This window comes from Schistocerca americana, chromosome 3, assembly GCF_021461395.2.
Source record: "Schistocerca americana isolate TAMUIC-IGC-003095 chromosome 3, iqSchAmer2.1, whole genome shotgun sequence".
Lineage (NCBI taxonomy): Eukaryota > Metazoa > Arthropoda > Insecta > Orthoptera > Acrididae > Schistocerca > Schistocerca americana.
The window spans coordinates 242,000,345-242,014,709 of record NC_060121.1 but is presented as its reverse complement, the minus strand read 5'-3'; the positions used below and the strand labels follow the sequence as shown (position 1 = coordinate 242,014,709).

At 45.8% G+C, this 14,365-nt stretch overlaps 1 protein-coding gene across 1 annotated transcript in view; it reads left to right on the top strand.

The window, feature by feature from the left end:
* LOC124606903 overlaps positions 1-14,365 on the top strand; it is a 388,350-nt gene that overhangs the window by 215,884 nt on the left and 158,101 nt on the right. Inside the window, exon 4 of the mRNA XM_047139004.1 lies at positions 2,933-3,078. Coding sequence (XP_046994960.1) covers positions 2,933-3,078 — 146 coding nt within the window. The remainder of the gene's footprint in view (positions 1-2,932; positions 3,079-14,365) is intronic.

Sequence of the window (14,365 nt, the reverse complement as noted above, 5' to 3'; positions counted from 1 at the left end):
TGAAGTGCCGTAGGGGTTTGAAGACGTGAAGCGATACGTCGACCGAGAGCATCCCAGACGTGCTCGATGGAGTTTAGGTCTGGAGGATAGGCAGGCCACTCCATTCGTCTAATATCTTCTGTTTCAAGGTACTCCTCCACAATGGCAGCTCGGTGGGGTCGTGCGTTATCATCCATCAGGAGGAAGGTTGGACCCACTGCACCCCTGTAAAGGCGGACATGCTGGTGCAAAATGGCGGACCGATACACCTGACTGTTACAGTTTCTTTGTTAGAGACATGCAGAGGTGTATGTGCACCAGTCATCATAATCACACCCCACACCATCAAACCACGACCTCCATATAGGTCCCTTTCAAGGACATTAAGGAGTTGGTATCTGGTTCCTGGTCACGCCAGATGAAAACCTGGTGAGAATCACTGTTCAGACTGTACCTGGACTCGTCCGTGAACATAACGTGGGACCACTGTTCCAATGACCACATACAGTGTTAGTGACACCAGGCTTACGGGCTCTCATGTCAACAGGGGTCAGTGGAATGCACCTTGCAGGTCTCCGGGCGAATAAATCATGTCTGTTCAGTCGCCTGTAGACTGTGTGTCTGGAGACAACTGCTCCAGTGGCTGCAGTAAGGTCCCGAACAAGGCTACCTGCAGTACTCCGTGGCCATCTGCGGGCACTGATGGTGAGATATCGGTCTTCTTGTGGTGTTGTACACTGTGGACCTCCCGTACTGTAGCGCCTGGACACGTTTCCTGTCTGCTGGAATCGTTGCCATAATCTTGAGATCACACTTTGTGGCACACGGAGGGCCTGTGCTACGACCTGCTGTGTTTGACCAGCCTCCAGTCGCCCTAGTATTCTACCCCTCATAACGTCATCAGTATGTGTTCTTTGACCCATTTTCAACACACAGTCACCATTAGCACGTCTGAAAACGTCTGCACACTTACTCGCTGCATCGTACTCTGATATGCACCAATATACATCTGCGTATGTGGACTGCTGCCAGCGCCGCCGTGCGACGACCGTAGGTCAAATGAACCGCATGGTCATACCTTGAGGTGATTTGAACCCGCAAACCGCCCACTAGAGCGTTGTTTGACCATATATCAGCATTATCCTTAATTTATAGCTACGAAAAGAGACTGTACATTGACCTTCTCAGATTGCATCTAGAGAAACAGAATAGAATAACGGTACCTTAAACGGTTCCCGAAATATGTGGATTTGGCTGAGTTTAGCTGAAACACCATGTCTATACGGACTGTAACAAAACGATACCGAAAAATTTCGGAACTGCTAGAGATTGTCTTGAGTGGTAAACTGAGGGTATAAACTCATGTCCACAAACGTCAGCCAAAGACGCTACAAAACGTCGAAATTGTAGGAGTGAATGGTCGCAGCTATGACACACTTTCAGGAATAAGTGAAAAACGTCGGAAGTTCCAAGAGGCTTTTTGCGCATCATCCTGTACGACACAGAGAGGTCGGAACGCTAGAAAACTTTTGATACCGTTCCTCACAAGCGGCTGTTAATCAAATTGCGTGCATATGGAGTATTGTCTCAGTTGTGTGACTGAATTCGTGATTTCCTCTCAGTGAGGTCAGAGTTCGTAGTGATAGACGGTAAATCACCGAGTAGAACAGAAGTGATATCTGGCGTTCCGCAAGGTAGTGTCATAGGCCCTCTGCTGCTCCTGATTTACATAAATAATCTAGGTGATAATCTGAGCAGCCTCCTTAGAGTGTTAGCAGATGATGCTGTAATTTAGCGTCTAGTAAAATCATCAGACGATCGATTCCAATTACAAAATGATATAGGGAGAATTTCTGTATGGTGGGAGAAGTGGCAATTGGCACTAAACAATGAAAAGTGCGAGGTCATCCACATGGGTACTAAAAGAAATCCGATAAATTCTGGGTATACGGTAAATCGTACAAATCTAAGGGCTGTCAATTCGACTAAATATCTAGGAATTACAATTACGAGCAACTTAAATTGGAAAGACTACAATGATAATATTGTGAGGAAGGCGAAACAAATGGTTGAAATGGCTCTGAGCACTATGGGACTCAACTGCTGTGGTCATCAGTCCCCGAGAACTTAGAACTACTTAAACCTAACTAACCTAAGGGCATCACACACATCCATGCCCGAGGCAGGATTCGAACCTGCGACCGTAGCAGTCGCACGGTTCCGGACTGCGGGCCTAGAACCGCGAGACCACCGCGGCCGGCGAAGGCGAAACAAAGACTACGCATTGTTGGCGGAACACTTAGAAGATGCGACAAACCCACTAAAGAGACAGCCTGCATTACACTTGTCCGTTCTCTGCTAGAATACTGCTGCACTGTGTGGGATCCTTACCAGGTAGGATTGACGGAGGACATCGAAAATGTGGAAAGAAGGGCAGCCCGTTTCGTGTTATTGCGCAACAGGGGTGAGAGTGTCACCGATATCATGCGCGAGTTGGGGTGGGAGTCACTGAAACAAAGGCGGTTTTCTTTGCGGCGAGATCTATTTGCGAAAGTTCAATCACCAACTTTCTCTTCGGAATGCGAAAATATTTCGTTGACACCCACATACGTAGGGAGAAATGATCATCATAATAAAATAAGAGAAATCAATGCTCGAACTAAAAGATTTTGGTATTCCTTTTCCCACGCGCCATTGGGGAGTGGCATGGTAGAGAAGTAGTATGAAAATGGTTCGATGAACCCTCTGCCAGGCACTTAAGTGTGAATTGCAGAGTAACCATGTAGATGTAGATGTAGTAGACCTGGAGAGGTTAGAAGCTTGGTGGAGAGGGAGAAGGTTGGTGCAGAGGGCAACAACTGTTACTCACCATACAAAAATGTGACGTATCGTTTGTAAATAGGCAGACAGACCCATTACTGTATGATTACGGCCGCCGTTGTGTGGTGCGCAGGCTTCGTGGGCCCGATGGACGCGGCCGGGCTGGCGGCGGTGCAGCGGGTGACGCGCGTCTTCGAGCTGCCGCACGTGGTGGCCTTCGGCGACGACGCCTCCACGGCGCTGCCCGTCACCTCCCACAAGCCACAGCTGCGCACGCAGGTCAGTGTCCTCGGACTTTCTGCTCTCGTACACTCTAAGAACTGTGGCCCTTATGGAAGCAGTTTTTGGATTTCCTCCTGAGGGATATCGTCCCAAATTCTGGTCAATTGGCGCATTAGAATGTCAAAATAGCGAGCTGGTTGGAAGGCTGTGCCCATAATGCTCCGAACGATTTCAATTGAGGAGATATTAGGCAACATATCTGACCAAGGTATGGTTTGGCAAGCACGAAACAAGCAGTGGAAACTTCATCATGTGCGGGCGGGCATTGTCGTTGAAATGTAAGCCTAGAATCGCTTGTCACGAAGGGCAACATATCTGGGAGTAGAATATCGTAGACGAACCGCTTTCCTGTAATGCTGCTGCGGGTGACAACCAGAGGGGTCGTGCTATGAAAAGAAATGGGACCCCAAGCCATCACTCTTGGCTGTGCGCCATGTGGTGGTAGGTCTTCACAGATAGGTCTTCACTGGTCGTCGGGGCTCAGTTCGAAGAGGTACTCATCACTGAAGACAATTCTACTCCAGTCTATCATACTCCAGGCCTATGAGTAAATCAATGCCAAGCCGAATAACTACCGGCATAAGGGCCAGAGAGGGACCAACGGGTTGCTGACTTGTTCAATTTGTGAAGCACTTTCTCTTGGATAAATGCTACAGTTTTTCTGAAACTGTACTCATTTCCTTGTTGTACCTGTGTATTACCCATCCGGGTTATTCATTCGTGGTGCGTCGTTCTTTTTGTCTCAGAGTGCATGTTCCCCTGAAACATGTACAATGTCTGATCAAAAATATCCGGACACTAATATGGTGAGTCTCTACCTTCCTGTTTATGACGTCTTGAACACTGTTGGGGACTCTTTCAATGAGATGCCTGAATCTCTGCGGAGGAATGGCACCCCATTCTCCCTCAAGAACCGAAATCAGAGAAAGTTGTGGGATAGGACGCTACGGTATGGAATGATGTCGACGTTCTGGCTAGTCGAAAAGGTGTTTCATTGGGTTTAGGTCGAGACTCTGGACAGGCCAGCCCATTTCTGGAATGTTATTGTCCAGAAACCATTGCCTCACAGATGCTGCTTTACGATGGGGTGCACGGACGTGATGAAACAAGCATCGTTTCTGAAACATTTCTCTATTGTACGCAGTACACGATGCTGTAAAATGTTTTTATATAAAAAAATGTTTCAAATGGCTCTCAGCACTATGGGACTTAAGGGGAAGTTTACTATCTTTTGGTTCAAAAAATTGATTTTCTTTAAATTGCATTTTTGGATCCATAAAAGTGTTTAGAATCCACCCCTGAAACGGTTTTTCCGAATATGGAACGGAAATGTTTGTTATTAGCGGTTGAACAAAAAAAATGAACCTGCCTGAAATCGGCCTTTTTCACGCACCAGTTTTTTCAGGAATTTCGACTTTGTACCCGCGAAAAATTATTCTATCTGCCTGTCCATTACTAAAACTGATAAAGTGATCAAGGAGCTTACGACCTACTACGGCTTGGCAATCCGACGGCATTCCGATTCGGTGGAACAGATGAAGAAGGCGATTTGGGCAACGTGTTTCTACAAGTGTCCGACGGATGACCATCCACAACTCCAAAATTGTCCGGCTGGAGAAACTAATTGGTGCAAGTGGCGCATTGCAGAGGCTACCGGACATCTGGACGAATATCAACACGACCAGCCGCTCTCCAAAGAAGTTCAAAAAGTGATTCATCCGGTTTACGAGGCCCTTTCGGAGGACGAGTTACTGTACCGGTGCATGGGAGGAAACACACAACATTGAAATAAAAGTTTGAACTCGTGTTTGGAAGTTAGCCCCCAAACATTTGAATTTTGGTGCGAAGACTGTGGAGATTGCGACTTTCCTCGCAGTGAACAGCTTCAACGAAGGGTATTCGGCAATTCTGAACACCATGACAACGATAGACGTCACCCTGGGATCTACTCGACACAGTTCGCCAAGCATTTGGACGACCATCGGATTCAAGCGGCCGAAAACCGCTTGTCACCGGCCGTACGAGCGGCTCTGGAGCAGTGCAGGATGGCCCAGATCGAGCAGAACGCTCTCTATGAGGAAGATGAAAGACTAGTTTATGGACCCGGAATAGCAGATTGAACTAAGTTGCATAATATTGCATTTATATGTAGTCAAAACTTCAAACTCGTTTTTCTCGAAATGACTTTTTTTTATCGCGCGGTATGGTAACTTCAAATCTACTACACTGATTGGCATGATTCTTTGTTTCCGACGGAGTTAACTAAATTGTCTAGGAGCTGTACCACTTTTATTCCGATCCATCAACTATAATTATTTTTAATTGCCCGACGAAGTCGAAAAATCGATGTAAGAAAACCTATTATCCTTCAAATGGCCGCCATTCTGTTTCCTATGGTCCAAATAACTTAAGCGAGGCACAACTCCTAAAGAATCTTATATACTTCGCTAACGTCAAGTCAATTTTGATTTCGCAGGAGCCGACTGACCTGTGACATACCGCGCGTTCAGGTCTACATCGAAATTTTGTTTCATTCCGACGGCACGTCCGCCTTTGCTCTTGAACATTTCAGGTCGAAAAAATTCCAGTTGGTAGAGGAAATATCAATAAACATTTTGACCAAATTTGACATTAATATGTATAACACATCCCGAGAAAACAATTCTCAAAGAACATGCTTTTTTCGGGCCAAAGATAGTGAACCTCCCCTTAACATCTGAGGTCATCAATCGCCTAGACATAAACTGCTTAAAGCTAACTAACCTAACGACATCACACACATCCATGCCCGAGGCAGGATTCGAACCTGCGACGTAGAAGCAGCGCGGTTCCGGACTGAAGCGCCTAGAATCGCTCGGCCACAGCGGCCGGCAGTTTTTATATATCATTCAGTATCTAGCGTCTTCTTAATCACAGTAAGAGGAACAAGCTCTAACCTCGAGTAACACCTCCGTGTCGTAACATTACCTCCTTCTTTCTTCACTGTTGGCACTACACGTGATGACTGGTAAACGACTCCTAGCATTCACCAAACCCAAACATTTGCAGCGGAGTGCCACAGGGTATAGCGTGATTCACCACTCGTTTCCAGTCATCGACTATCCAGTAATGTTGCCCTTTACACCACCTCAAATGTCGCTTAGCGTCAATTACAGAAAGCCTGCTTATGAGAAGCTGCTCGACCACTGTACCCCATTGTTTTTAACTCCCTACGCGCAGTCATTGTGCTAGCTGGACTGCTGGTAGCACTTTCGAAAAAATGGTTCAAATGGCTCTGAGCACTATGCGATTTAACTTCTGAGGTCATTAGTCGCCTAGAACTTAGAACTAATTAAACCTAGCTAACCTAAGGATATCACACACATCAATGCCCGAGTCAGGATTCGAACCTGCGACCGTAGCGGTCGCTCGGCTCCAGACTGTAGCGCCTAGAACCGCACGGCCACTCCGGCCGGCAGCACTTTCGACTCACGAATGACTCCTTCATGCGATTTTTTCCAAAAATTTTCTGCAGTACCCGCCCGTCCCTCTACTCAGCACATGAGCTTTGCTCGGTCTTGATTTAGCTGTGGCTATTCCTTCGTGTTTCCACTTTACAACCACATCACCAACAGTCAGCATTGGCTGCTTTAGAAGGGTCGAAATGTCTTATATGACGTCCAAAGGCTAGTCCACGTTCGAGATCACTGGTTTCTCTTGAGCGACCCATTCTGCTGTTACTGCTTCCCTAAAAACAACACAATACTTCTCGCCTGTTTTTAAAATGACGGGTCCGCCTCTCGTGAAATCCTGTGACCAAATCCGAATTACATACGGATGTCCGTATATTTTTGATTAGACAGTGTATAATGTAGGACATTGGTGCACAAGCTGATTATCAACAATTGTGCACCGTCATCAATAGTGCTTTTGCTACCAGATTTCTGGCGACGAGAGGTTTTTGGCACATCAGAGCTTGTACCAGCTACCTAAAAGTTAAGAGCTGCAACAGACGCGAAATTTAACCAATAGGAAGAAGATACTGTGATATGCAGATGATTAGCTTCTCAGAGCATTCACACAAGGTTGGCGCCGGTGGCGACACCTACAACGTGCTTACATGAGGAAAGTTTCCAATCGATGTCTCATACACAAACAGCAGTTGACCGGCGTTGCCTGGTGAAACCTTGGCTGTTGGGATCCAGCAGGACGTTCCGTATTATCCTCCTGAACCCACCGATTCCATATTCTGCTAACAGTCATTGGAACTCGACCAACCGCGAGCAGCAATGTCGCGATACGATAAACCGCAATTGCGATAGGCTACAATCCGACGTTTGTCAAAGTCGGGAACGTGATGGTAGGCATTTCTCCTCCTTACACTAGGCATCACAACAACGTTTCACCAGGCAACGCCAGTCAACTGCTGTCGGTTGGAAACATTCCTCATTTGAGCACGTTGTAGGTGTCGCCACCGGTGCCAACCTTGTGTGAATGCTCTGAGAAGCTAATCATTTGCATATCATAGCATGTTCTTCCTGTCGGTTAAATTTCGCGTCTGTAGCACGTCATCTTCGTGGTGTAGCAATTTTAATGGCCAGTAGTGTAGTTACCTAATTACTGCTTTCCTGAAGTACACGGAAAAGTTTCTTACTTATCACCACGACCTGTATTTAACATACGTTGGTGAAAGTCAATGTTACGTAATTTGGAGGGGGAGGAAGGAAAGGAAATGGGAAGAATTATTAATGTCAGCTGTATCGGGACATTATGCGGAATCAGAGGCGACGAGTGAAAATTTGTGCTGGATCGGGATTCGAACCCAGGATCTCCTTACTATGTAGTTCTGTTAAGCACTGCGCCACCCAGACACAGTGTTTATCACAATTAACCGGACTATTACGATACGCCCCTCGGCCGACCCACATTCCCACCTAGTGCCACTTATCCGCAGTCTGAATAACGCAGTCTCACCGCAGCACATTTCCCAAAGACAAGCCACCACGCATTCATATGAAAGTAAATATTTTGGTCCGAAACGAGTAAGTGATTTTCTGGCGATACTTCAACAAATAGAACTACAGACTACTAAAGGGCAGCATTGTGCTGTCGTGTAGACACCATAGCAATCTGTATGTTCAAGCTATTTGAATAACAGTCACTACATCACAAATTTATTTATTTCAGATAACTAGTTTCAGCCAGTATAATCCATCTTCAGATCTACAAACTCGTCGAAACAACAGTCAAAGCGCAACAGTTGCTGCGATGAGATCGCGTTATTCAGACGACTTGAGATTGCTAACTGCAGAATAACTGTCACCGTGAGCAGACTCGTAGTTAAAAGGTAATTGTGTCCTATTTACCAGAGAACCTCGAGCGTGCTGCTCAAACTATCTACGTCGTAGCTCAGTAAAAATGTCTGCAGTATTATCCAATTACAGATCTATTTGCTTAGGAGCGCGCGAACGACCTCAGCGGTTATGTAATCACTTGTAGAGACATTGGGTATGATGCATACGCATTGTCGCTGTCGGAAGTTGGTGCCAGGGTCGGAGCATCCAATAAATAACCGGTTTACGGACAAGACTTGTATGTCCGGCTTCTGACCAGTGTACGGCGTGGAGCGAGGCATGACCAGGTACACCACACTGCCGACAGAATGTGGGGTCTCTTTGCACTGATAAGCCCCCCCCGCCCCCCCCCCCCCCGATCAATCTGCCTACCCACACCACTGTCGCCGTTCAATTGTGCGTTCCATTTCCATTTGCAGTGTTAAAAGACGCTAAATGCCAAGTTAGTACGAGGGTAATCCCAAAAGTAAGGTCTCCTATTTTTTTATAAGTGCATAGACCTGTTCATTTCTACAATGGTTTACGTCAGTTTACATCTTGAACATTTAGCTATTTTTCGACATAATCACCATTTCTGTCGATGCATGTTTGTAACCGCTGTGGCAGTTTTTGTATGCCCATGTCATACCAGCTCGCCGCCATGCTGTTCAGAAAGTTATGAACCTCTTCTTTCATCTCGTCGCCGGAGCTGAATCGTTTTCCGACCAAATGTTCTTTCAACCTAGGGAACAGGTGATAGTCACTGGGCGCCAAGTTTGGACTATAAGGAGGATGGGTGATTATGTTCCACTGAAACTGTTGCAGGAGAGCAACGGTTTGCCGAACGATGTGTAGGCGAGCGTTGTCATTGAGAATGTGTACGCCCTTGCTCAACATTCCTCTTCTCCGGTTCTGAATTACCCGTTTGAATTTTTCCAGTCTCACAGTACCTGTCAGCGTTAACTGTGGTCCCAGTGGGCATAAAGTCGACCAACAATACCCCTTTCCGATCCCAAAAAACGGTTGTCATGACTTTACCGGCCGACTGTGTTTGTTTGAATTCCCGCGGCTTTGGCGAAGAAGGATGCCGCCACTGGCGTGATTGTTGCTTGGTCTCAGGTGTTAAGTGGTATGCCCAGGTTTCGTCACCCGTGACAATTGAGTCCAGAAATTTGTCCTGTTCGGCTGCAAGGCGGTGAAGAAATGCGCGGGAAGCATCCACTCGTTGCCGCTTGTCGTCCTCAGTCAGCATGCGTGGCACCTATCTTGCACACACCTTCCGGTAGTTCAATATTTCCGTTAAAATTCTGTGAGCGGTGCTTCGAGAAATCTCAGGAACTAACGTGCAGAGATGATCCAGGGTAATCCCCCGATCTTCACGCATGCTTTGCTCAACCTTCAACACCGTCTCCTCAGAAATTGACAGTCTCCCTCTCCTTTGTTCGTCATGAATTTCGGTCTGATCAGCTGCAAACTCTTTACACCACTTACGAACATTTTTGACATCGATGCACGACTCACCATACACTTCCGTCAACTGGCAATGGATTTCAATCAGCGCAGTGCCCTTTGCGTTCAAAAACCGAATAACTGCGCGCAATTCGCACTTGGCGGTAACATCCAACGGGAGCTCCATTCTCAACGGCTTCCAAGCCAAGACTGAGCGCCTGAGGGCGGCGTGCGCATGTTTACACACAGCGCGTGATGCACTCTTCATAACAGTGTGACCAACTGCCATACAGAGTTCTGTAAGTATCCAAAAAAAAAAAAAAATCCAGGAGATCTTACTTTTGGGATTACCCTCGTATGTGGTAAGTTATCACTTGCAAAGTTGTAAAAATGTAGTTTCAAGGTGGACTTTTTTCATCATGTGAAAATGTCACTGTCAAGTTTTCCGATATTTCCCTGAATTAAGCCTGGCAAATGCCCTGCTTGTTAATCTCAGATGATAATCTCTTACTTCCTACACCAACTTACGCACATCTAGCCTGCACTCCAGCTCTAATGACTTAGTGGTAGGCAGGGTATAAAATTAAATGTCCCTTCCTTCCTTTATCCTTTGTCAATCCTTTCCCCCTTTTTCGAAATGTACCAGAACCCACTTGCACCGCCTGTATAAAGACAACCGTTTGTACATTTCTTCATAAGGTGACGGGAGTAAAAGTCAGTGATACGGCGCGCCATTTCGAAAAATTCACTTGCTTTCTTTCCTTTGATTTCTTTTTCGTTAATTACATTCAGTCATCAGGAGGGAGAGTTATCAGCAGTCATATTTTCGCCCTTCAGTCTTTGATCACTACCTTGAATTTTTATATCCATTATGGATGTGAAAAACTGCTACTGAGATGAGTAAAGATTTTCAGAAAAAACTACTACCAGTCCCCCTTTTGTGATTGTACAACTTTTGTTTTACTCTATTACTTTTCCAGAGTGATTTGTGCACCAGGACTGAAACCATAGATTGCAAATAAGTGTACACAACGACCCCCAGAATGCTACAAACAATTACTAGAAACTGTGTGCGATGTGATGATGAGTCGCTAGTGTCTTGAAGCAGGTCATGGTGAAATAAAAATGGTACCATTACAAAAGGCGTCTGGTTGTAGTTTTTTCTGAAAGTCTTTGTAAAACATTAATGTGCTGTTTATTAAAGTTGCAACACCAGAAAAGATAGCAAATAACTAATTATACTTACACAGTATAGCAGAAAGAATACACGATCAAATTTGTAAATGATCTGGAGCCATACAAAATCCGAAATTAAGTACACAGACCGGTCAGTTTTGACAGCAACAAGGGCTCTAACGGCTTTTCATCGAGTCAAACTGATCTTGGTTGACAGATATGAGTATGTCATTTGATAATGCTTCAATTTCAAGTAGTGGGGTTGGACCAGTTGCGTTCAGTTTGCATTGTTGCCAGATCCTGCCATCCCTATGACTTCACGCACTATTGCCAAATCCCTCCCCCCCCCCCCCCCCATCCCAATCCTCTCAGTGTCTCTCTGACATAGACCAACTCCCCTATGCATAAAATGACAGAAAATTAAGAAAATGACAGTGAAATTCAAAAATGAAGTTGGTGGATCTACCCAGCGGTCCTATGTTTAAAATCCAAGATGGCGAACATAGGTTACTTGTTTTACTGGGTCTTTTACAACTCTGTGAGATCAGATTCTAAGATTAAGAACTTGCTGGATACTGAGATGGCATGCATGGTTCATAGGTTACTTGTGCTAAGTTAAGAGTCCAAATTAGCCAATGGGTATTCCCTTCGGTCATAGACCACTTGTCCTAATTTTAAAATGATGGGAAGTCCAAAAATTAAATATGGTTACTTGTGCAAAGTTAAAAATTGCCAGAAATTCTAAAATCCAATTACCCTAAGAGTAAATGGTGGGTATGCTACTGTTTATCAGAACTAGAGCACTTTTTCTATGTTCATACTTGTATAGGTCATTGGGACAACCTATATGATTATCAAACAGATGTCAATGTTGTATGTGCATAGTAAGATACAAATGAGAGAGGTACACTATGTGATCAAATGTATCTGGACACCGGGCTAAAATGACTTACAAGTTCATGGTGCTCTCCATTGGTAATGCTGGAATTCAATAAGATGTTGGCCCACACTTAGCCTTGATGACAGCTCCCACTCTCACAGGCATACGTTCAATCAGGTGCTGAAAGGTTTGTTGGAGAGTGGCAGCCCATTCTTCACAGAGTGCTGCACTGAGAAGAGGTATCGATGTCGGTCGGTGCGGCCTGGCACCAAGTCGCGTTCCAAAACATCCCAAAGGTCTTCTGTAGGATTCAGATTGGGATTCTGTGCAGGCCAGTCCATTACAGGGAAGTTATTATAGTGTAATCACTCCGCCACAGGAGGTTGAAAGGTGCAATCGCCATCCCCGAATTGCTCTTTGACAGAGGGAAGCTGGAAGGTGCTTAAAACGTTAATGTAGGCCTGTGCTGTGATACCTCCACGCAAAATAACAAGGGGTGCAAGCCCTCTCCACGAAAAAACGACCACATCATAACACAACCGTTTCCGAATTTTACTATTGGCACTACACACGTTGAGAGATGACATTCACCGGGCATTCGCCATACCCACACATTGCCATCGGATCGCCACATTGTGTACCGCGATTCGTCACTCCACACAACGTTCTTCCACTGTTCAATCGTCCAATGTTTACGCTCCTTACACCAAGCGAGGCGTCGTTTGGCATTTATCGGCGTGATGTGTAGCTTATGAGCAGCCGCTCGAACATGAAACCCAAGTTTTCTCACCTCCCGCCTAACTGTCATAGTACTTGCAGTGGATCCTGATGGAGTTTCGAATTCCTTTGTGATAGTCTGGATAGATGTCTGCCTATTACACATTACGACCCACTTCAACTATCCGCGGTCTCTGTCAGTCAACAGACGAGGTCGGCCTGTACGCTTTTGTGCTGTACGTGTCCCTTCACGTTTCCACTTCACTATCAAATCGAAAACAGTGGACCTAGGGATGATTAGGAGTGTGGAAATCTCACGTACAGACGTATGACACAAGTGACACCTAATCACCTGACCACGTTCGAAGTCCGTGAGTTCAACGGAGCGCCCCATTCTCCTCTCTCCCGATGTCCAACGACCACTGAGGTCGCCGATATGGAGTACCTGGCAGTAGGTCGCAGCACAATGCATCTAATATGAAAAGAGTATGTTTTACGGGGCTCCAGACACTTTTCATCCCATAAGGTATACACTTGCGGTTTGTTTCTTTAAAAATTGTCACACATACCAGTCTGCTCACAAAACACGCTGCTGAGAGGCGAGTCTGCTGCCACTCTCCTCAGGCAGGTGACTGCACTGTGTCTAGCTGCACGGAGCCACATGTCCCACACCATGCTGCACCAGTGACAGGATGAGTCCACAGGCTGGCAGCTGTTTGCACAGTACGTGCACCACGTGTTGCCCACTTCAGAGCCTAGCGTGGAGTACTGTAACGGTATAGCAGCAGCCAGCACTCCACAGGAACTTAGCTCTATATAAAACGTTCAGCGACTGTCAACAGTAAGGGGAAACGACACAGTCATACACACAGAATGATTTGGCCCCATGCCATTTTAATAAATCTGAGTGTAGCAGAAGCTGACAAAATCTCACGCTTGATGAAATAGGTCACAGAAGACATATAACAAGCATTTCTGGTAAACGATGTCACAAAATCAAAGGAATTTATCAAGTGCAAAAGAAAAAAAAAAAGACAGAAGGCCTATGACTCACTACCGACTGGTCCCTATGGTAGTTGTGGAAGGCCATCATGAGCGCACCTCTTTCACATGCCAGATAGTAACAGAAGAGTGAATGTTACCCATACATAAGAGAGAGCAACCATGAATGTCGATCCCATGCATGTCGAACCAATACAGAATGTTGAAGATTATTGTTCTTTAGTACCAACCTCCACCACTAGTTGAACGTGCTATGAAGAATGGACTCAGCCTACATGGACTTATGCCACAACTGTCAAACGACAACGCAGCATCCTACCAACACAGGTACAATTACTCCACTGCCAAGTACAACGCCCTGCAGAAGAACAGATATTTTGAGGATGGAAAATAACACACGCGTATGATTTCTCTCTGTGGTCAAGTCGTTCATAACTGCAGAGAAAGAACGAGACTGTTCGACGACTAGTACCCAACTATCACAACAATCATATTCATGCCAGTCAACTGCAGCCAATTACACTCAACCTGTGGGACAAACCCCATCAACATACCCTGGACGGGATCACTCTCCAACAAGCTGTAGCCTTTCCCCGTCACCATATGGAGTTACCAGACACTCACTTAACCGCCAAATTCAGGAAAACCACGTGAGGTGGCGATTTATGGAGGTGGGGCGGCCACAGGTGAAAGTGCTCTATAAACAACTATCACCAGGATGTTAGGTAATTACATTGATGTCATCATC